We start from the raw sequence: 26,373 nt of genomic DNA on the forward strand, positions 1-26,373 counted from the left end.
GGCTGCGTATATGTTTCCCTAAGGCGGGATGTGGCCGCGTGGTACGCTAACAGCGATAGGGCTGTCCGCCTAGAGTATTTTTATTTAATTTACTTGAAATGGTTTCCAGTTACGTGGTTGTAAATATTATATTTACATTAAAAACAATAAAGTATTTCTGAATGAAGTAAGAAGTGTTCATTGATAAGACAATCTTAAAAAATATTCACATTTAATCAGTCAATAAATTGACCTTTTTTTGTAATAATATCACTCAACTACTCAACGTGAATATTATAATAATAATATTATAATGAATATCTATTTATTTTCTCCTCACAAAGATTATAAAGCGAAAATAGTACAGTAGTGTTACATTTTTAACAGCTGGTATTTTGTGAGGAGCTGGTGTCTGAAGTAGGTTGACCCTGTATTACAGATCACCAGGACCTCACCCCTAGATATATGGATCACAATTATTAAAATATTATACATCTGTACTAACCTCATAATCATCATTAAAATGGTAATATCATTATATTTTAATATTGGTAGTACCCCTAAAGCGAACTCAGAAGTCAATTAATTATCGCTAGACGACATTTATGAAAATGTATTGATAGGACACCGCAAAGCGAAAATATTTAGAAGTGTTAAATAATAATAATAATTCTAAAAAATAATCAAATAAAACTATAAACTGTTCTATAAAAGTATTCTCAAATCGCACGCTCACAAAAACCTTCATTGGCCAATTTGGCGATTTCGAAATCAAAGTATATTCGAATACGAAGCTCGTTGGCTCCTACGTACATAGTCGTATGTTCGATATGCAGACTTTTCAGGACAGAGGTTTATAGATGTTATCTTGCATCGTATCGTTAAATTTATGTCTTTTGTTTTGAAATTTATAATATGCATAGATAAATAACATAGGAAGACACAGTATGGAGTGGGAATGAAATACTAATTATTTGTAGTTTTTTAGATATTGCAGTTACGACATTTTTCATCGGATATGCATATGGTAACGGAATAGTAAGTGATAGTAGTTCACAATGATCTTATTTAAATAAATTTAGAGTAAATACAATCAGTTACGCCGCATGCAAAAACAACATACGAGAGAAAACCAAAATATAAAAGCCTTACTTCTTATTATTTGACTTTGAAATTTACACAGCTTATAGAACTCATTTAGTTCATTAAGAAAACACAAAAAAGTAAAAATGGCAGTTTTGTGGGATACGATTATTTACGTAGCAGCCATCGAGCTGTCGTTAATAATATATCCATTTTTTGTTTAAATTGATTATTTAAAATAAACACAACAAAATTTGAAATAAAACCATCGTTTTTTTGTCACTTCATGAAGTGTCCTATTATTCTATCGCATGTCAAATGATGCTTAAACAACGATAACTGCAAAATACAATTACTGTGATTAATGTATCCAATTAGACGTGGCATAGCGCCCATTCGTTTTTACAGGGACGAAACCTTGTTAATGCATGTGTAACGTCAATATACAAACTGTACTGTTAATTATTATTGTTGATTGTTGAATTATTTTCTTGAACTTGGAAGGCAATTCTAAAAAGAACTGCAACTACAACTATGGCATTGTGACTCCTCAAAAAAAATGTGCGTCTCGGGACACCCGACAGAAGTGTAACTTAAACTAATCTAAGTTATCTATTTAATATTGATATTTTACTTGAATAAAGCTTAGGTTTTTACTAAAACTTACGTATATTGGTAGGATAATGTAAGGAAAGGGTATTTAATTAGAAAATCTTTTATTGATTATAAAATACATTTTATTCTCTGTTACATTTCTTGAATATGTACATTAAAATTTAGTGCATGTACATTATAAGTATCATTATTGAATCCTATAAAAGTAAAAATTGCATAATAGTAGCTATAATAAGCAAAGAAATTATTGATGTGAAACATCTATAGCCGCACGTAAAACAGATTTCTGGCGTGGCGACGCATGCCGTGGCGACGCGTCGCCTTGTCACAGTAATACCGTCCTCAGAGGCAACATCGAACATAACGATTACCGAAGTCACTGATTAAACGAATTAAGTAGTCACGATTTGTAATAAATTCGTAAATTTTTGTATTTTATGAAAATAAATGTTTATTCAATAAATAGTCATCGTTATCTGGAAAAAAATCGTAATATTTTATTTTATCATTATGACATATTTAGCTCCTATCATAATATGTTCTTTTCTGCATATTACTTTTACAAAATAATGTCGATGTTTCACATCTGCCAGGCGTCCCGTCACGGCTCACATTTTTTACATTATATGTCTTCTAAAAATCTTGCAAAGGCGGCTCTGACTTTTACGAATCAATTATTAAAAATCAACTACCATTGCTGTATGTGTCCTTATAATAAAAAAAAATTAAGAAATGTCGCCAACGTCAGAAATGTTTCTGAAATTTTTTATTTATTAATCATTACAAAAGTAGTGATAAATAAAGATATAGGTACCTACACTTGGAGATTTTCAAAAAATATTACTGGGCAATTTGAAACGATTTTATAAAAACCATTAAATTACATCGGTTAAAAATTGTTTTAATCGATTTTTTCTGACGGAAGTATTACATAACGCTTGCCCTCCCATTAGAAGATATTATATGATCACTTCAAAAAAAATATTTTGTCATATCCGTTGGTATTCTCTTGGTCGCCAATAATAATAATAATAATTCGATAATGAGGAGCTATTCCACTAATAAAACTGCACTGCTCCTGCAAGTTGCCTGTAATAGTTATTTATGCAACTGTTGTGTAATAAGGGGTATTAAAACACGAATGTAATAATAGTATCACATGAGTGTTTTAATACCTAATTATCAACAGTTGCATACAAGATTTTATCTACACCCAGAATATGGATCCTGTAAAAGATTCTGAAACAGTTAGCTTACTGCTAACATTAAAACACCAGTCCTAGTAGTAGCCTAATATCATTCGTTACTGATTATATACAAATAAACTAAGTATTAATGTATCAATTATTTATTTTAGTAGTAATTTACATTTTATGTAGTGCAATAATTAAAATTCACTCGAATATTCAGCGTTTAAAATGAATCGCTCATTTTTTGTAAACAAAACAATAGAAATATTGAAGAAAAATGGCGGGGATTCGAATAACCTACTTTTTTTTACGGCGCGCGATGTTCTGGTAGTGTGGAACGCGCGTAAACGAAAATGTTATTTTTTTGAAATTCATACAGATACCACGCATCGAGTAATAAGAATGTAGCTGAATTGAAACTCTTTGCGCATGAAGGGATCAAAAAAAACATAGGAGTGTTGTTATGAAATTCAGTACAACATTACAACACTCGTTTGGATGATGTAATGGTTATTAGAACATTGGGTGTTTTAATGTTGGCAATAAGCTAACTGTTTCAGAATCTTTAATAGAGGATTTAAAGCATTGGTGTAGATAAAATACATTCCGCCCTCTTTACCGCGGTATCCTTCTAACGCGAATCCAATCGTCCGTATAACACGGGCATGTATTATATATCGCGAGGATTTGGATCCCACACACACTTTTCTGTACTGTGAAATTTATAATGACGTATACAATTCATAACTAGCTACCTTTACGCGTACCTTTGCACGTGTGTCAATTGTGATATTACAAAATTAAATTATTAACCGATTTCAAAAAAGGAGCAGTTTCTCAAGTCGTCGGTATGTTTTTTTTTTATGTTTGTTACCTCAAAACTTTCGACTGGGTGAACCGATTTTGATAATTCTTTTTTTATTTGAAAGATGGTGCCAGATCTGATAATGGTTTCCATGAGAAAACCATAAAAGTCTTCAATTTGTTATACGTATGTGGACGAAAAATTTACGAATAACTCAATATAGCGCCAACCGATTTCGATGATTCTTGTTTTATTGGAAAGGATATACTTCAAAGGTAGTTTGGTAAGGTTCTGATTATGGAATCCATGACAAAGTAACGGAACTCTACAATTCTTAGGAGCAAATTAAAGATACTCGGCCGAATCTTTTTTATGCTATTAGGATATTTAAGTCACTACCGTAACGTAGTTATGGTCAAGTAATTGTAGTTGAATATGATGATCAATGGAACTCCTTAACGACTTACAGTAAGGGTGCGATCTGTGGCAGAAATTCTAACTGTCTGTTAACAAATTGCATAGTGCTTACGTTCATTGCTGCATTGAATAAAATATATCTACACATATTTAGACAAATTGCTAGTAATTGTACTTCAGATACACTAAAAATCAAAAAATGTAAAAGGTATAAAAATAATTGTGTATTTTTATACAATTAATTGTAATTTTTGAATTCGGTGTCAGCCAAGATAGGTTTGTAACTACATACATAGTTATAGGTGAGATGTGCTCGAGTCGTGAGGAGGTGAGAGCGGGTCGCGGCGGGAGGACACCGATTCCAAAAATAACAATAAACGTAACTAGAATTAGATTAATTGATTAGATTGTATAAAAATTTTTAGTGCATATTATATATATTATTTGTTTGTAATAAAATAATAAAACTAGCCAAACAATTGGAAATATTTGTTACAAAATTTAGTTATGTACGCCTGCCGAAGAGATCAGTCGAGTTTTGAATTGGGGCACATTTGCCAATGATGGATGTATTTTTTGAACAGAAAGCATTTACAATATGTAAAAGACATAAAGTGAAGGATAAAAGTCTTCTTACCAATCCTCCTTTTTTTAACCTTACCCGTTTTGCTTCAGAAGGTATAGTTTTTTTATAAATGATCAGATCTAAAATTATTTAAAAAAAAATCTAGATTTAATTTTTGTTCCGTATATAGTATATAAGTTTATGTAAATAAAAGTCAAGATTCTTAAGAACTATTCATAAAATGGTTTTTTGAAGAACGGCTGCTAACGCGTGCATTTTCTGTTGATCGTCATATCTGTATGAATATATCAAAATATTACTATGAAGGCATGTATATTATATGTTTTTAGAAAGCTTATTACAAAAACATAAAAACTAATAAACAAAACAAGTAATTATTGAAATATATATGTATACATTGAAAATACTCACTCATTTGTCTTAAAATATAACTACTTTTCCACTTTTTGTCCTAAGAAAGGTCTGTGTAAAATAAAATAAAATACAATATAGGTAACTAATTTATGCATGGTCTAATAGATTGTTACATTAGCTTTCAGAGACATTCACTCAAATCATCCTAATTGTGACAAAAGTGGCAAACACTGCGCAAAAGCCAAAATCGCGCCGATCTACAGCATACCGCGCGGATCAAAATGCTTCGAACCGCATAAGTTTATCTCCAATTTAGATAATTAAACGTCGTCTGAAAAGATAGTACCTAGTAATTCGATACGTCATGATACTTGTATTGAGTAACGGTATTGATAAAGTATCAAAAAGTGCATGCCGATATTAATTTTGAATCGCCGTCACTGTGATTTAAATAATTTAATTTGAATGATATCCCATTTCGCCTAGTATGACCAAACTCTTATTAATAATAATAAGTTTTTTTTTATTGATTTAATTAATTAATAAGCGGTATCTTTGTGATTTGAATTATTTAATTTGATGTGAATGATATTCAATTTTGCTAGTATGATCAAACTCTCATTGATAATAATGATATTTTTTCAATAGCTTTAATTAGTTTTTTTTATAAAGAATTCTTCGATAACATATTATAAATGGGCAGGGCGTACCACATACGGTGAGGTCAGGTGAAGTCTTGTATGTGTGACTTTTACACATAAAAAAGGATACGAATCATTAACAGGAAAAGAAATACATGAGTAATAAATGTTTATTTCAATATAAAATCTGTAAAATACACGTGGCCTTACATATTGTACACTGAAAAATATAAATCAAATGCCACTCTTAACAATTCATTTGTAAAAATTCCTTAATAGTAGATACATTTGATCAAAATGTACATGAAAAGCACATATTATGTTAAAAAAATAAAAATAAATTGTTTAACCAAATAGAATCAATCGCTATCTAACATAATAATAATTTCATTAATAATACTATTTTTTATCGATTCCATAAATAACAATCAAACAGTTTTTCTATGAAGAGATTTACTTAATAGCACCTTTTATACCTTTAGCACCAATCGTATTGATCTATTATTTACAATCATTACACAAAATTACACTATATTTACCATAGCAGTAACATTTAAACAATTTAACGGAAAAGTTTATTTGTAAGGCCGTGAGTATACGTTAGGATTATTAACCTTCTAGCACTGAGGAGAGAAACACATAATAAACTACGTCCGAAAAAACTTAACTGAATTCATTCAACCATAGGAAAATGCATGTTTTACATAATATGTTCCCGATAGTCAAGCGAATAGCAAAAGTAAACACCAGTTACGCAGGTAGGTCTGTTAACATGAGAACAAATATAAACAAACAAAAAAACAGGAGGAAAAGATAGATAGGTAATAACAGAACGTAGAAATCATATTATTCTAATATGACTTATAACTCTAATATGAAGCATTCCTTCGATTAATTCGGTTCGGAATATCATGGGCTCGCGTGACTAGACACGTGTCCGGGTGTCGGTTGTGGCATGGCAATTGGCAATTTTTCACCTTACCAAACATACAAAAGGCTCTTATATGCGCCAAATAATGATATATTTATTACAATATACGTACTTACATAAAAATCCGTAAGTGATACAATTGATTGAAAATTGTGTGAAAAGTCACGTTTTTATATAAATATTATCAAAAACTAATATACCAACCTCGATAACTACTACTGTCGATTGATTTACACTTTGACAATTGAACTAGGAAATGAATTACAATAAACTTGTACTCTTATCACCTTAATAAAAAGTATTTTCTATGTAGTATGAGTTTAAATAGACATAATTTAAAACTGAATTAGAGTTTCGTTTATTTTTAGAACAAAACAGCATGAGAATTGAAGCTAACATATTATGGAAATGAATTTAAATATTATTACTCATTTTATACCTGAATATAACATGATTATAGTATACTTACGTAAAAATACATGTCCCATTTTTATACAGAGTGTGCTTTTTTTTGTTTATCGGTCATTAAACAAAACCAAACTACGATGCCCTATGAAACATTAATTTAAGAAGTCTAAGAAAGTTACGTCAATAACTTTAAACACAAATAGTATCAAAGTTTTTTTTATAACAGCAAAGCAAAAATATATAGTCTTACGGCCGGTCCCAATATACTATCTACATATAGAGATAAATCACTACCTTATTCTGTCAGTAATTAGCTGTCAATAATCTGAAGCTGTCCCAATATACCCGATAAGTCATTCTTATCGCTTTATATTGGGACGCGTGAATTACATTTTCCATACAAACTTCTATCGCTGGTTAGCTATACGGCCTCCCATTGACAGACAGCGTATACCGATTAGGTGAGTTACCGTCGATAAGTTTATTGGGACAGAAAAGTCAACGATAGTTACGATTTTTATCTCAAGTAGGCCACAACCGAAGATTGACTGAAAAATGGAAACGGCCGTTAATGTCTTAAAACTAGCCTGGTGTTAATTTTATCTGCCTCCAACTGTCAACGCCTTGACTGTCACTAGAAAGATATTGATCTTTTTACTGTATGTACATAGGCACAGTTGCGAACTTTCGAGAAACTGTGATAATTATAATGTTAGCACTAGGAACAAACATATTGTAAGGCAATTAAAATTAAACTTGTAAGGCAATGTAGATGCTTTTACAAAAGGATCCCAGAAAATGTACAAAACAAATGAGTAACGAAATTAAAAAAAAATGTTAAAGATCATTTTTAAGGAAAGAAAACTATAGCATAAATCATTTTCTTATTGATACCATAGCTTGGGAATGGAGAGACCCCCCTTATTTCATTAATAAATTTTGATATGAAATTTTATTTAAAAAAAACTGTTGAGATTCGTGCGTCAATTCTTCTCAGGTTTAAAAAATAGACCAAGAACTGCGCCCGTCGCGACAACTAGGCATCGTATATTTAACTTTAGTATAATTATAATGAAACCACATATCTTTTCGATTTTTTTTTTTTTTTGCAATAAATTTAAAAACATTGATCATTCATAATACCTTCATTCACATTTCCGCCCTTACTTTAATTTTACTGCTTATATTTCCATAGATTCAGAATAAATATGTTATAAGCTAGTTTTTTTTATTATTTTACAGATCAGGATTACTTAAAGTAGATTCTAATGTACGGACCCCAAAGCAGTAATACGCCACCTGTATTAAGACTATGGTGACTGTTGTTCATTGCTTTAAGATAATTGTTTCTGTATTAATGCACTGCCCTCCTCATACAAGTATACTAAAATCCCTAAATTGAAAAATAACAAAGAACATATTCATAACATCTGAGTATATACTAAATTATTGATTTAAATGTTAACATCAATAAACAATTCACGCATGCGCATAACCTCACAATTCAACTGCATAGCAACTGCAGTTCGAAAACATACAATAATCAATTCCTGGTATTCTAACTTTGAAGGTGTGCTCAGATCAATACTACGAGGGCGCATATTTTGTCCACGTGCAAAAAAGCCGTAACATGTTTTTAAACATTGCAAAATGGAACGCCATTAAATATCATTTGATTGAACACACTACAAGATTACATAACTTTTATAGCCATTAATTTGACTTTATTTATTTACTTATTTCGTTCTTACTTACTACTTTTTACACTAACCTTTACGTATTTTCCTGGGTATGACTGTTTTTCAAAGTCTACAATCTTTTTTAGTTTTCATTTCAGTAAAAGAAACTATATTAGTTCAATCTTCATAAATCTCAGCGAATACGTATGCAGTTTTAAAATTCTGTCTTACTTTATTGTAATAGAACCGCTATTTGTTGTAGTAGCCATTAAAGACATATCACGCAATAATTTCTAAAACAAATGCTGATAGCTATAGGAAAATCCTTACCCCCTTATTCATAATGGTCCGCTAACTTTAAACAGCCGCTAAGGAGTGTTTTGAATTAGCAATGCTTTAAGTTAGCAGACTATTATGAATAAGGGGGTTAGACTATAATTATTACAATATACAAAATAAATATCAAGATCCAGGGGTTCTCTCGGTTGTATGCTTATTACCATTATGCCTCGCTTAAGATTAAGCTTTACATAATAAATTGATATAATAACCTGTTTTAATTTAAATTATACAATTTTACACTCGTAATATTCTTAAAATAGATTTTGTACAATCTAACTATCATGGATCTCACATTTAATAGGCCTATAGTTACACGCAAGTACTTAAACCACTACATATTATTTATACATAATTAAATAGTTTAAAAAAAAATCTATTTTACATATTTAGCTCACATATATACATAACTTTGAGATTATTTTAAAACATCATATTATATCTAATAAATATTACCGACACCATAGACAAACTAAACAAGATAATATCTTAGCTGATTTTTAAAAAAGATTCTTTCTAGACCAGTGCGGGGTTACCCAATCTCCTGAAAGTGGAAGATCTGTCTGATAGTCAACCTACTCTCAAGTTATTATCGTCCTACACAATAACACGGTTAGTGTCGGGAAGCAGAAGGAAGCTACATTTTGCATGCATTTTTTGTACATTCACTCTCACTCAAGCCATTAAAAAGTAGTACGTAGGTATCTTCTAAGGTAACAAAAATAAAACTTTTGATATCCTAGCTAACCATACTTATCACAGTAATAAATAACATAATTATACTAATATCAAACAATCCGTTCCCTCGCTGTGGCCTAAGTCCACAGTCATAGGTGCTACAAGCAAAAATCGACCACACCTTGTACCAAATGGAACGATCAATTGTAACTTATCTTAATAAGAAAGAAATGGATAACGCCATTTAATTCACTTCGTAATATTTACAAATGTAGCTAACATCAGTATAATATACAAATTTTAATGTATAAGATAATTTTTTGATGAAAGTTAAGACAATGAATAACACCGCTCAAGGCTGTTGCCGAGATTTATATCCAAATATGCATTTGTCTTGAAAAATAATCTGACCTTGTACAGGTCGTTATTGCAGATGTATATTAAGACACTTATGTACAAATTTAGTGGAACGCAAGAAAAAGGCTTTTGAATTTCATTTGCTATACGCGTAAGTATTGCGAATTTGGTGTCTTTCTGTACTACGCAGTATTTTCAATTTTTGAATTGGAGATATTGTTTTTAGTTTAGCCTTGATTGCCTTGTTTATCTTACTAAGTGCGAATCATTACGTAAAACATACTGAGAATGCAAGATTTAACTGCCAATTCAAGTTGCCCAAACATAACGAGTATCCAAATATGTGATACATCAAGTTGTCAAGAGGTATCTTCAGATTAATGATGACCATTTTGTCGTTAACAGCGTGCTTGTTTCCAACAAGACCTTAACTTCTTATCAGGTAAGATCGAAACTCTGAGATGTTTGCGGCGTTACAGAAAGCACTAAAACGGTGAGATAATTGCCTCCTTCTTGCCATCGAGTAGCTCGAGTTGATTTTGTGTGCAATCATTATACAATTGGAACGACAAATCTTGGAGTCATGTTCTATTCACAGATCTTGCCTTAAGGCAGACGTTGGAATGATTAAAGTGTGAAGACGGGTACGTACAGTGCAACATCATATTTTAAAAACAGGAATATAGTGGAGTGTCAGTTATGGTATGGGAAGCTATTTGTAAGGTTGGACGTTCGGAACTCTGCGTCATTGAGAAAGGCACATTAACGGCGGCACGATATGTAACTGACATTTAAGTATACAATGCAATATACCACTAGCTCTTTTAATGGGAGATTGGTTTGTTTTTATGAATGATAATGTACGCCCCTATACTGCGGCCGTATTTGTTGAATACCTTCGCGATGTGGATATCAATGTAAGAAGATGGCCAGCTCGTTTGCTCGATTTAAATCCCATAGAGCATGTCTGGGACAAGCTTGTGAGACAAATTAAGAATCGAAATCTAGCGGAGCTAGTATGAGAGAACTTAAAAACGCGTTACAGTGAGAATGGAACACGACAAATGGATTTTATTGATAATTTTATTAGGAGTATGCCATGAGATTGGAAACAGTTCAAAGAGCTAGAAGGGGCGATACTTAGTTTTGATTAAAGCTCACTTTAGGACCTTTCCTAAACTTAATGGATAAATGGAATAAAATGTTGAATCCAAAAATGTTTGTCTCCGTTTCTCTTTTTAACTTAATTTATTTGATTTTGTTAATTGATAAATAATGCTTTTCTCGGCCTTTGTAATTTAAAATAAACAGATAATAAGTAAAAACCAAAATAATAAACGTAATTGTCAGAAATTGCATAATCTTTATGTTGTATACAAACTTTCTTTTGCGTTCCTTTAAATTTGTTCATGTGTATAATAGAATTGGTGGTAAATAGTAATGTCTACTATATTTGTAGACCCAAACAGAATATATCAACTAATAATTAGGTATTAAGTTATTGATATCAGTAACATTCTTAACAAAATGCGGCCAAGTTTTAACAATATCGTACACTGTATCACCGGGACTTAGAGTGGACATCAATTGTCTATGCGCAAATAGTTTATAGTCTTTGGCCAGTTTTCCTAATCTTACACCTTGTCGTATAATCTTCTGGCAAGCTTCGATCTGTCGATTCACTGGGTTCTCGGTATTATAAGTACCTATAAATGCAATTCCTATAGAATATTTGTTATATCCTTGAGTGTGGGCACCAATATAGTCCCAACCGCGGCCGAAGTATACTGAACCATCACCTCCGACTAAGAAGTTATATCCTATATCACTCCAACCACGCGATTCGATGTGAAAATTCTGGATAAGACGTACTCGAAGCACACATTGACTCTGTGAAATACAAATCAATTATGAGTTGTAAATGAGCATAATCAATTCCTATATATTATTTGTGAAAGGTATATACGCAGGTCACACTAAAAGTTTTGCGTAACTTAAAAAAAACAACATGCTATAACCAAAATATTATGTTTGTTGTTTTTCAAAATACTCTCCTTTATATTTTTTCATGAGATCGAACCATTTTTAAAACAGGAGGACCACAGAAGGCATGTTTTCTACGTGCTGATTGAATGCTATGACTGCCTCTTTGGAATTGGTAAAAGTGAAACCTCTCATCAAATCTTTGCTTTTGGGGAAAATACAGAAATCACGGGTGCTAGACCGGGGCAATGTGCAGGATGGGTGACGAGTTGTACTTTTTCGGAAGCTAAAAATGACTTAGTTTTGCTGGCCGTGTTTTGTGTGTGAAAAAGCGTTATCATGATGTAAGAAAACGCGGCTTTTTGATCGTCTTTCGCGAACTTTTTTTATCACCCTGGGTAAACTCTTTTGATCTTCAAGTAGAATTGTGCAGATGAGACCCGTAACTGAGAAAAAAATTGCGATTGCCTTTTTACCAACCTTTCTCGCCTGCCTCACTTTTGTTGGCCTGTTCTCATTTTCAAACACCCATTCACACGATTGCTGTTTTTTTTTCGGGTTCAAAACAAGAAATCCACGTTTCGTCTCTCAGTTCATGAGGAACCAACGACAACAAAGTTTCCGAACTTTCAATTCTTCGTGTAAAATTATCTGAATTTGGCTCATACCAATCCCTATGGTCCTCAAATTGTCTCATAGATAATCCGCAGGTTTTCTCCAATTAGCCGTTTAATAGAAGCCACATTATTTTCGTTGACGGCAGTTGAAGGCCGCCCTTCACGAAATTCGTCATGTAAAGAAACTCAACCTCTCTCAAATTCAGCAAACCATCGCCTCCCGATGCTCAAGCAAGGTGCTTCTCTCACAAAAGCATTTTGAAGACGAGCGGCACAGTCTTGCGGAGAGAGAGAGCTTTTAAAATGATAAAAAATCATCGCTCTAAAATCTTTTCGACTTAATTCCATTTTAGTTGCGTACGTATAACTTTGATGTGTGATACAAAACAATTGACAAATGATTTTTATTACAAAGAAGGTTGCAACGTTTCAAAAAATATAACATTCGAAATTCAAATAGTTCCGATTAGCTAGAAGTGCAAAACTTTTAGTGTGTCCCATGTATTACTTGACCGCGATAACATCTATAATTCTTCATTAAAATTTAATGATTCATACACTATTTTAAAGTTTAAGTTTGCCAATATTGATGAAAAATACACTAATGTTTTAAAATTATACTTTTTCCAAAACAACTGAATAATTAACAGTGAAATATATAAATTAAATTGTACGCTTGTGATTGATGATGTGTATGTAGGTGGAGAAGTGAACTGACATTCGATACAAATTTGTACTATATTTAATAAAATAAAGTAAGTCCTATGATGGATGTGATTCTTCAAACAATCTGAGTTACAGTTTTTGTAACAATCAGAAATAAATATTACATTATAAAAAGTCCTAAAAGAAATCTACTAAATTGCCATCTCTTTCTAAATTCAAATTTTCTTCCATATTTTGATTCCAAGGTCCACATGATATCTGCTGTGATGTGCTGGTAATGAGCAGTCCTTCTACAACTTTCTTAAACATGTTTTCAGATTTCTTCGTAAGTGAAAGGTATTTTCCACTAAGTGAACAAGCTCTCGCTGTCAACGTATGAAGCTGCGCAAAAAGAGAGGCAGTTCAATGAATTTAGGCCAATGGGTTGTAAAGGGCTTCAGCTAACTCCATTATCCCAGATTGTGGTCCCGCCGGTGAAAACTGTCATAACCATAATGTTAACACCAGGAACAGGCTTAAACTTATAATGCCTACTACTCGGCTAAGTCGAATTAGTAAGTTTTTTGTGACATCGCCTCACAATAATGCTTTTACAACAAGATCCCAGAAAATGTTCAAAACAAAAGTATAACGTTGTTCAAAAGAATTGTTAAAAAACGTTTGTACGGTAAAGCTTACTATAACATAGATGACTTTCTAATTGATACCACAGATTGTGAATGGAGCGACCGCCCTCAGGCTATTAAATAATAAGTTAAATTGTACGATATTATTTTCTAAACACATTTTTTATGAAAAAAATATGTTTTGAGTTTGTTGCGCCATTCTTCTCAGGTCTGACGCATTCGTTTTGGAATCGGTGGAAGTTTTTGACTTTCAATAAGTGATGTCACATCCTATTTTGAATAAAAATATTTGAATTTGAATTCTATTAAGTAAGTTGATGCATCATCCAGCTATCGACTCGTTACTTGACTTATATTTAGTGGACTGTCGTCACTATCTTCTAATTTGTCTTCCATATTTGTATCCTCATCATCTAGGGCGACTAGCTTAAGGTGGCAACTCTGACTAATGACTCTCATTCACGTGTCGAATTCATTTTGTGAATCTTAGCATGTTTAACACTAAACATTTTAAATACTTAACAATGTATTTGCGCAAAATAGCGCTTGATTGTGTTAATTTTCATTATACTAATTCTCACATACCTCCATGTTCGCAATGTTCTTGAATAAGGTTACGTAAGTTTTTTCTTTACGAATTAACATATACACTGGCCTTCAAAAGTAAGTATCACACTTTTAAAATTGGAATAACGTTTTAAGTTCACAAGATATACTTTCGAAATAAAAAGGACTCCAAAGAGAATTTAATTTTGTACATAAAAACTTTATAGTCGGTAACCTTCTTTTAAGAATTGGCTGAAAAAAAACTTCAAAAATAAAACCATTCCTTTTTCAAAGTGGACGTTTCCGAATTACAATTTTACCATTCACATTTTTCTTTCTGTTTTAAATTTTTTTCAAGATCGATGGGTCTTGTTTTAAAAATTTCAGTTGAAGAATGTGCTAGGATCATGGCTTTTATGGAACTAGGCATCAGTATGCGTTGCACTGCAAGAATGGTGGGTGTGAAGGTACGAACGGTCCAGAAAGTAAAGTGAAGGATCGAAGAGACTGGACACCATCTGAGGAGAACTTGTAATGGCAGACCCAGGTGTACTAGTGCCCGAGAAGATCGTTATATTATTTCCACTGTGTTAAGAAATCGCCACCAAAATGCAGTTGAAGTCCAGCAACAGCTACTTCAGACCCGGAGGGACTACATTAGTGACAGTACAGTGAGAAGAAGACTTGCTGAAGCAAATTTGAAACCCCGAAGACCAGCGAGTGGCCCAAAACTCGAGAGACAGCATCGAGTAGCGAGACTGCGATACGCCCGTGAACACATGCAGTGGGATGAAGAAGAATGGTCAAGAATTTTGTTTGCAGATGAGTCTCGATTCTCCCTTTACACTTCTGATGGAAGGCGAAGTGTTTACAGGCGACCTGGTGAGCGATACCTTCAAGCCTGCATCTCAGAAAGAGTCCAATACGGTGGAGGCTGTGTACATGTATGGGCTGGCATATCTTCAGAAGGTCGCACAGAGCTAGTAGCCATAGAAAATGGCACCCTCACTGGGCAAAGATATGCTCAAGAGATTCTCAATGAGTATGCAGGGCCGTATTTAGCAAATATGGGTGATGGATCGATGCTGATGCATGATAATGCCCGGCCACACACGGCTCATATCGTACAAGAGTATATTCAGGAGGTCGGTAGCAGCGTGATGGCTTGGCCATCAAGAAGTCCTGATCTCAACCCGATTGAACACGCCTGGGTTGAGTTTGGGAGGCTAATCAGAAATCGCAGACCACCACCTACTACCCTCAGGGCACTAAAGCAGGCCCTGGTAGAAGAATGGGAGAATATTCCCCAACATCGGCTCCGAAACCTAGTGTTCAGTATGCCAAACCGGCTCGAAGCTGTAATCAGAGCTCGAGGAGGCAATACCAGTTATTAAAAATTAAATAACATGTAATACATTTTAGTTGAATTTTTTTACACTAAACTAAAAATGTCTATTTTCATTGCTTTGTCTTTTTTAAGTTAAAAATGTTACTAATGTATAATTTTAGATTCTAAGAATTAAAGCCTATAAAATTTGCAACAAAACGTTTTTAATCTTCAATCTCTACCTTCTATAGTTAAGAAAAAAAATGAAAAGTGTGATACTTACTTTTGCAGGCCAGTGTAGGTACCATATTAGACCAGGGTCGATAATTTTTGAAACCAAAAAAAATAATAGTATGAATGAAACCCATTGGAAAAGGACGAGAATATATAGAGTCCTATGGCAAAAAGTTAAGTGGCAAAGTTGTAAGGTAATAATACAAAAAGATGTGGTGTCGTGGGACACGTGGGACAGGTAGGAACGAAGTTCCTTCGGCTAATGTAGAATCGACACAATTTGTAAAAAAATCGTGTACAATTTTATGTAGGTTTTCTTGATTTTTCTCTTAAATTTTGCAGATTAGTTTTTATTTAAGTACAGGAAAGTATTTAGGAAATTCAGTATTTTAGGAAATAATAAATTACGTAAAATAAAAAAAAAATCGTAATCCAAATTATCAATTAAAATAACAAAATATGTCGCTTTATTTTTGTTTGACAACATAAAATTACATAGAAATAGAAATAATTACAAAAACGACTGTCGCGCCTGCGCACGTCTCATTTAACGGTTTTATTCCACGGACTTTTTCTTACGGTTTTACTATCACATTTTTTCAGTTCGGTCCCGCAGCAAATCCCTATCTCCTCCAAGCCTGCCGTAAGGAACTTCGTTCCAAAAAGATCTAACACTTTTTTCACATAACCTTAACATTACTTACAATGGTAAATGTTCGGAAAATTTAAACCCATCAAAAGGCATTTCATAAAGAATTCATACCTGTTATTTCGTAGCAGCAAAATTAAGGATTGCAATTAATCAAATCAATTTATAAATGTTAAAAAGATAATGATTCAGTGTTAAATTATCCTACTATTTTTTTTTCACTTTTTATCATTTTCAAAGGCTTCAGCACTGGTCTATATTATATATAACCGTACGTTGTAAGGAAGACGGAACCTTTCAAATATAAGTTTTGATTAATTATTTATAAAGTGGCTACCTGACCCACCTGGTCCGCGTTCAGCGAATAACAACAGATACATAGTACAAATCAATTACTGGTATAAAAAAACTTACTTGACTAGAACAGCTTTCTGTGGCCGTGTGAGTGATTATGACCCAAGGTATGGGTTGCCTGATTTTATCAAGAGGCGACTCCACGGGTTGCGCCAGCCAATCGGAACGAGACACAATTCTCTGGTAATCTGATGAGATTATAAGTGAATCCTCTGAAATTTATCGTAAGCACATAAATAATCAAAATATCAAATAATATATAGTTTTAAGAAAAAATATTTTTTTGATTTACTCATTGAGATAATTTATACAATATTGTTATTCAAAGTAGATTGATACAAGTATTTTTTCTTACAGCTTATTTTATTGCTAATGAATTAATTATAATTACAAAAGTTGCTTTCTGATGCCTTATATTATTTATACAATAATAATATTTTTTATTTGTAAAACAAAGAACCCCCCTATTTACCTCTCTTTATAATATACCTATCTTATAAATGAATCTTTATAGCATTATATATGGTACAGATAAGGCACATAGTTATAAAAAGAGTTAATATACTTATTTTAATTTTCATTTGATGATCTCTATTTCCTCATAAATTAAAATTTAAATTGTAAAAACCACTATCATACTGTAAATCTTACTTTGAAAGAGACAATCATTTTTTACTTGGTTATATATTGAAGATCCTTAATAGACGGAATTTAATCGACTAAGGACTAGTTAATATTTACAAATTAAATTTCTTTAAGTTTGACCATAATTAATGCAGTACTAAAGTAAACAAAAATAAAGTAAAAATATTTAAACATGTTTTTTAGGCTGCAATGATATCACAATTTTTGCGTGAAAATATAAATGTTTCAGTTGGAAGGAAGGTGATCTGAAGCTCTGCATTGATCTGCAATATTGAGTGATGAGTATTGAATTTACCTGCTCCATTTTCATCATCAAATTCAGTCAGTGGGCTATGTTTCTGAGTATCACCCGTGTTCTGAAGTATTACCACGACAGCAACAATCCCAGCAATAATCGCTATGCAAACAAGGGAGAATGTCAATTTATGCCACATCAATATTCCATTTTTCTTGATTTCTGAAACGAAATAATTTACTGTATGAAAAAAATATAAGATTAGATGTATTAAATTATATTATGTTTTATATATAGTTGCTTTACTAGATATCAAATACTATAATACAATAAAACTATTTACTAATGGTTAAGGGTGCTATAAAGAAAACATAAATTATACTCAATCAAATCAATAAATAGTTTGAACATGTTAAACTTAGCCAGTGGTTCCTCATAAGGTTGTTGATGCAAAAAAGCATGAGAGGATGAGAAACTTCAGAGATCTTTATCACATCACTTAATAATCTGTACATTAAGTGATGTGTTAATGATCTCTGAATACTCCAATTCGTTGTGATTAGAATGTATAAAAAGGACACCATGCAACTCTTTATTTGAGATTTATGTAAGAAATGAATTTCAGTTAAGCAGTTATCTATACTAATGCTAATATCTCTCATTTTTTCCACTACCTCTTATCTAATTCAACACCGCAAATCTCATATCAATACACAAATAGACTTTTCTTCCTACCTATCTTACCAGAAAACACTTATTCAAGTTGTAAGAACTCTATTAAACCTATGTACTCAGTAGGTATGTTAAAGGCAATTAAATATTTTTTAATTATATCTATAGTTTCTGCTACTGGTACATTAGTGAAAAGAGACGCCACGTCGAAGCTGACCATTATCTCCTCGTTACGGATTTTAATATCCTCTAATAGATGGATGAAATGTGTGGAGTCTCTTACAAAGCTCAGTCTTTTTCCGGTCACCGTATGCAAAATACTTGCCATGTGACGTGACTTTTATATGTAGGCGCATCCATGCGACTCACAATGGGACGTAAAGGTCAGTTCGGTTTATGGATTTTCGGCAGACCATATATTTTTGGGGTGTTGGATTCATGCGACGCAATACCTTTCATTCTTTATCTAATAACGAGGATAGGAATTTGTCCAATTTGGAAGTTACAGGAGCTGTGGTGTTGTAGTTTACCTTTTTATAAGTGCTGGTATCACTGACTAGCTGTGTAATTTTCTGTTCGTACTCCTCCGTATCTATAATTGTAATAGCGTTACCCTTATCTGCTGGTAATACGAGGACATCAGGATTTTTGCGTAAGGACAATAGTGCCTGGAACTCCTGTCTAGGGATATTCTTAATCGTCTGCAACTTTGAAGTTTCGGTTCTAATAAAATTCATCGCATCTAACCGCTGCTATATTCCAAACCAAGAACACTAGAGCGACTACGAGCCCAAGTCCGCAGTAAGAGGTTGGACGTTATCGCGAACCCACCACACTCACCTTGATGTAGGACCTCCGAATGGTACGAAACTAGTCGGTACCGACACCTACAAAAACGTGAGTAAAGCCGTATTAATAAATAATTTAACATTGTGATCGTCGGCGAATAGAAGTGACTTGCAATGATTTTAAATAAATGAAAATGAATGAAATGATGGAAATAAATTGGTCAAAGTAGAGCAGTCTGGCCTAAAACCATGCTTATGTACGCTAATTTGGTATTAATAAATTTACATATAGAGATGTATAGATCTAAGTAAAATAATTTTGAACAAATGAACGATGATAAGATTCCTAATGAAGTTAAAGAATGATTTAGGATTCTCTGGAATGCTAGATTCTATGATATTTTTTTAGTTGAAATAAATCCTTTCATAAAGCTTTTAACTACGATATCTGAGGAAATGTTACTCCTACTCATCGAGAGGAATACCATATATGTGGTAGCGCAATGTTACTTTATCCTTATTCTTTAGTGTCCTTACGGAAGCTTAGCTAAACCAAGTAGATTGTCTGTGGCAGTGTTCAAGATCTTATACTTACAGTCGTGGTCAACTAATTAGGGACAATTTCTAGTTAAACCAAATTGTAAATTTATTTTTTATTTTCCAACGAGTCTAAACAAGATTGCATATCCCTTAAATGTAAGTATAATACGTGCGGTACGCTATGATGGCCGTTTTAACGTTTGTCCACTCATAACACTCATTCACAAATGAAGTTTCGTTTTAATTAATAATTACATTGAGGGAGCAAATTACTGTTCTTTATTGTCAATAGTGTCGTGCAGTTATTCATAAAAATTTATCGAATGTATAATTTTAGTCAGTACAAATTGTGAGTGCACTGCCATTGTGATATAGTTTTGACCTGGCTTTGGATTTCGGATATTGATACTGCACTGTTTTCGCCTTCTGTTGTTGCGGATTTCGCCGATATGGACGAACGTACGCAGAGAACTGTTCTAAACAGTCAGACACGTGAGTTCGTTATACGCCTTTGTAATTACTATTTCGATCGTGAATCTCAAAATGGAGGGCCAATTTCACCTATAACGTCAGTGGTTGAACGCGTAGCTGATGCGCTAAATATTGGACAACGAACTGTTAGACGAATAACTAAAGAAAAATATGACTGGCACAGAATAAAATAAACTTCACACACCAAAAAAGAGAAAACAAGCAAAACCAGTCGTAGGCATCTATAGCTATGATGCCGATGCCATCCGAAGACATGTGTACGGCTACTATTTACGGAAGCATCGAATAAGAAAAAAGTTAGTGCAATCACTGAAGGCAGCTGGATTATTTTTCGGTGTGGAAAGTTCTTTAACGAAGATTTTGAAAATCGTTTGATTTCGATACAAACAAAGTAACAACCGCAAAATATTGATGGAAGGATTTGATATCGTGATGGCAAGATATAGTTTATTACGGCAGGTAAAAGAAATTGAAAATTGGCAAAATGTTGTGTTTTAGGATGAAACATGGCTTAATGCCAATAATATCCATGCAGTTCTTGAACCGATAACACTGCAGCATCTACGTCCAAAGTTCCTGTTGGAAAAGGACCGCGACTCAAAATTTGTCACGCCGGAACCATCAACGGGTTTGTCGAAGGTTCTCTCATGGCTTTTGCGTCAAAAACCACTGGAGTCTATCATGAAGAAATGAATGGAGAAAAGGTTAGTGAATGGTTTATCTCAATGATGTGTAGCCTCCCTGAACCATCTATTATAATTATGGATAACGCCCCATACCACTCGATGCAAATTGACAAGCCATCTGCCAATCTGCAATTCCAAAAGGAAGCTGACATCGTCGCATGACTTCAAAAAAATGGCGTAGATGCAAACATAAATATATTAAAAGCGGAATTAGTACGTCTTTTAAAAGAAAACAAACCAAGCAAGATCCGATACGTCATTGACGAAATAGCGTTAGAACATGGGCCCAGAGCTATACGGTTACCGCCTTACAACTGTGAATATAATGCAATTGAGTTGATGTGGGCTCAAATTAAGGGATATGCTACTAGACGCAATACAGAACCCCCATTTACCACAACAAAAATATTATATAGAAGAAGCTTGTGAACATGTGACTAAAGGAGACTGGTAAAAGAATGTCAATAGAACTGTTCAATTAATAAGGGAAGATTATGAAAGAGATGTGAAAATAGATAATATTTTAAAAAACGAACTTATAATTAATGTAGGTGATGATAGCAGTGACGACAGTGAAAATAGCAGTATGGACGAATCTGATTAAATCTAGCCTTTTGTTACACCTTTTTTTGGTCTCTTTGTATTCAATGTTTCTTATGTGCATATAAAGAATGCATATTCATTCAATATATTGAGTTAATATTTTTATATTTTTGTTTTATTAAACCTTTTTAATCAGGTACTACTTGCAACAAAAACTAATAGATTGATTATATTTTTTTCGAGAATAAATTGACATTTCACATCACTATTATAATATGTCAAAACGATAACGCTAGTAGCTAGTATAGTCATTTATGTACCCGTTTATATAAACAAACTAGCTGACCCGACAGACGTTGTTCTGTTTATAATAAATAAAATAATGATTTTATATGAATTTGTCAAGAATATATCATAACATCAAAAATTACTTCGTAAAATATGCACCCTGTTGTCGTAATGAAATTGTTTCACAGCAGAACTGTCAAACCGTGCGTCAATAAATTCTCTCATAGAAATGATGTATGGACACATCAAAGGAAAAACAAAATTTGTTGTTTTTATTTAATTTAGCAGAATTTTCCTATTTATTCATAAATTTGCCAAATCGGTCCAGCCGTTCTCGAGTTTTAGCGAGACTAACGAACAGCAATTCATTTTTATATATATAGATACAATAACAACTTCCTAAACATTAAACCTCTTTACAGTATACTGATAGATTATCACAGTGCTATTTGTTCAAAAAATGCTGGCTGGTCATTTAATTAGGGACACTGGGATGCTGCATTCTATTTTTAAAATCTGAATCTGAATATTTTTTATTTCTTCTCCTATTGATTCGTGGTAGTTTTGGCGGCAATCAAGATTATTAATGAAAATTTTTGAGAACTATTTTGAAGAAAAATAGGCTTAAATAAAAGTTGTGATACAACACTACGAAAAATCATCATGAAGTTTGTCAAGTGTGGTTGGTCATACCGAATGATAGCAGAATATTTAAAAAGTTCAACAACTATGGTATGCAATGCAGTGCAACATTTCAGGCGCAACAACACAGCTTTAAATGTGCCGAATCTGAAAGAAGATAGAATGATAACCAGGTTAGCTGTGCCACATTGGTGTCAAGCGGTAATTACTACTAAAGGTTTTGCAGTAGCAAATCAGTACCCAGTAGGGTACTGATTTTACACATAACAAAATGGAGTTGTTAAAAAAATTGCAGATTACTAGTTTTGTTTAACTCTATTTTTCATTTTACTTTACTTTCTTCAATTAAATTTCCAGATACAGAACTATACCCTAAATTGAATACATGGTTAACCTTTGATATTAAACACTTTTTTCTATTTATTTAATCTTTTATTTACAGCCATTTATTGCATAATAATTGCACCAAACTATGCAAATAATAGTTACTGAGAAATCAATAGGGTTTTATATTTATACATATATACATAACCGGTTATTTTTCTTCACTATCTTGAATGTCCCTAATTAGTTGACCATGAGTGTATAATAGAAATATATATTAATTTACCATAGGGAGGAACAAACCAGACAAGAACCACACTTCATTATTCTCTTTACCTTTTATTTTCCAAATAACATTTGTTACTATTACAGTATTGTAGTTTAATACATAAATATAAAACAAATTAAAATAAATTAAAGCTTTTTTGCAAATTGGCTGCAATACAGTTCTTTAAACATTGAGGCCTGCTTGTATTGATAACTATCAACTCTTTCCATGGGATAATTCTTCACTGCCAATCATACGGATTATTTTAGGGACTCTAAATTATCATGGCGTTTAGAGCAAGCCGTACTCTCTAAAACAGTAGTAGACAATGGCCAGATGAAGTCCGAAACGTTTGTTTCCAACCAAAATTGTGTAGAGCGAGTTTTATGAACCAGCGCTGAGTCTTGCTGGAAGGAACATTCTTGGTTATTGAAAATAGTGTTGGTAAGGGGTTTCACTACCTTCTCAAGAAAGGTATCGTGATATACTTGTGCGGATGTTTGGTGCCTTTTTACGAAAGTATGGCTCGGTCACTCCTTCATAGCTAATACCCCACCAAACCATCACTGAATTTGGATAGTGTCCATGTTGCACTCTATTGACTAATTGGGAAGCTTTCTTTGAGCTTTGAGCATAAATACGGTTATTTTATTGATTAAAATGTTGCTGAATTGTTAAAAAAATTTCTGTTACCTCCCTTTGCATACCGCTTCAGTAGTTGTTTCGATTTTAACACCCTATTCGTTTTTAAATTATCAGTTAATAAATGACCAGTACATCTCTTATAGGCTGCAAGTCTAAAGTAATTGTTGGTGCGACATGGTTCTTTGTGTCAAATTTTTTTTGCTTTTGGACAGGATTACTTCTAATTCTTTCCCTTACTGCTTTGACCACCTTTTTCATATGAATATTATGTGGACTGCCAGATCTTTTTCTGCCACATACAGAGGTCTCATTGTACCTATTAATAGCCTGGTACACAAACATTTTATTATTAGCAAGCATATGAAGAGTCTCAAATATTCCATTAGCTCCATACCTACTTTGTGTAATGCAATCACAGTGAATCGGTTCTCTTTATCAGTCCACTGCATTTTAATATAGCAAAGTATTGCACAATGTATTTGCGCCAAAATGAACCAATAACTGTATAGTTTTTTTTTTTCTGGAACTTTTGACGGAAATCAACCTGAATGATTTTTCAAAAAAATTATGCAGTCAGAACCTCCAGTACTTTACTCTACTCAACACTAATTTCTTTGCTCTATTTTTCGTGAATTTAAACTATAATGTGGCACAAAAAACAGATGTCTAATAGTTGATTTTTCTTTAAATTTGTATATACAAATTCTGTCCAAAAAAGTATGAAACATTCCACTTTATATATTGCAGTTAACATATAGATTATAAACAATGATACAATTATTGTAAGTAAAAAGGAATATTATGTCATGAACAACCACTTGATTGTTTTTTTGTGTTTGTGACAAGAGTAATTTTCAATAATTACTTTAATTAAGCATAACATATTATCATATATATGATAGAGATGAATGTTTGGGTGAATGTACTAACATAATAAAATACATATATAATCTTTTGTGTTTGTTATGGGCAGCAGTTGAACAATTTTAGTATAATCACCAATAAGTAGTTTCTGACTTGGGTAACTAAGAATTTTTTTTAAATTACTAATTATTTAAGAATATTATCTTGTATAATTCTAGTATGTTGCTGATACTGGACTAAATGGGTGGGGCTGATGACAAAAATAAGAAGATCATGTGCCAATCATCCTAGACTTTGTATTTAACTAGTTGATATAGATAAATTATAGTAGTTAGTATAGTAGTAGTTAAGGGAAAGCTAGGGAAGGTCTAGAATATATTATTTCTCTTACTATTTTTTGAGTTATTTTCACAATTATAGAACAAAAAATAAAAATAGCTTACCAGCATACACCAAATGTGGATTCTTAGAAAATGTGCCATTGTGTAACTCTTCCTCAGTTTTTGAATATGAAACATTCTCCACACCTGATTTCTCATGTACGATCTGCTTGATAGTGACTGGCCCATTGAAGTATGTATTATTACCAAATTGCACATTTTCTGAATCACTCACTGATACATTCCCAACAACTGGTGTTACTGATGTCTGCACAAGCGATTGAGGAAAAGTAGAAAGTGACCCTGGACACAAAGTCTTTGAACTCATTGAAGCATCTGGTATATCACATGTTTCTTCCTCGCTATCACTTGATACTTCCGTAACTTGCAGATCACCTAAATGTCCTTCAATTTTTAAGCTACTACATTGTGAGTTTTCATATATCGTTGCCATGTTGCAACTAAGTAAAAACAACTTACTCCCTACACATTTTTAAAATAAATTAATTCAGTTTTTAAAGAGTATTAATGTGGTAACTTAATAAAACCTAAAAAGAACAGTATAAATATTCTATGATAGAACACAAAGTTACAAACAGAGAGAATATATTTACTATGTTTGTTACAAACAAATAACAATACCAATGATAATAATAGTAGACGTATACATAGAAAATAGAATGTTTTTCTTAGTGTTTATGGCTCGACTAATAAGACTTTTCAGCCAATCTGTAGAGTTGGTTATTTTAACTTCTCTACTTTGTACGAGCTTTACACAAAATGTGGGCTTGTAAGTTTCTGCCGTGAAACACTAGTATACAAGCATTATTGTAAATCGGTTTAAAAAAGTTCCGTAGCTAGTGAGGTGGGCTAATGGGACGTCACATCTCGTGTTTCAAATTGACGAGCGCAATTACAAAGTTGATCAGAATTTGGCATTCACTCAAGAATTCTGAGTGTAACTAAGTGATATCACTTACTGTTAAATAAAAGACTTGCTTGCTTTATCATTTTTTGTTAACAATAATTATGCAGAAAAAGTGGTAGAAATAAGGGCTTTGCTTAGTTTTTATTATCGGGTTAATATGAGAAATAAGAAAAATTAATCACATAAAATGTGATCATAATAAAGAAAAACAAGAGTTAGTGACAGTTATCATCATGAATGCTTCTCTTCATCTTTTTATTTTCTTTTTTAGGGTCTAACAATAGGTCTCAATATAATATAATGTGAATAACTAGTTATGGCCAAAAAATATTATCTTCAGATAGTTACTGTCCTATTTGACGAAATAAT

General features: G+C 32.6%; 1 protein-coding gene across 1 annotated transcript; it reads right to left on the reverse strand.

Moving 5' to 3' along the window:
• Positions 1-5,826: 5,826 nt before the first annotated feature.
• LOC126978511 (peptidoglycan-recognition protein LC-like) lies at positions 5,827-26,373 on the reverse strand. Its single transcript, XM_050827354.1, has 5 exons — positions 26,353-26,373; positions 25,140-25,559; positions 18,005-18,166; positions 17,125-17,276; positions 5,827-11,952 (listed from the first exon to the last, which is right to left on the reverse strand). Exons 2-5 carry the CDS (start codon positions 25,528-25,530, stop codon positions 11,542-11,544), a joined length of 1,116 nt encoding a protein of 371 aa, XP_050683311.1. The 5' UTR covers positions 25,531-25,559; positions 26,353-26,373; the 3' UTR covers positions 5,827-11,541.

The sequence above is a fragment of the Leptidea sinapis genome, chromosome Z (genome assembly GCF_905404315.1).
Source record: "Leptidea sinapis chromosome Z, ilLepSina1.1, whole genome shotgun sequence".
In the NCBI taxonomy this organism is placed as follows: Eukaryota; Metazoa; Arthropoda; class Insecta; order Lepidoptera; family Pieridae; genus Leptidea; species Leptidea sinapis.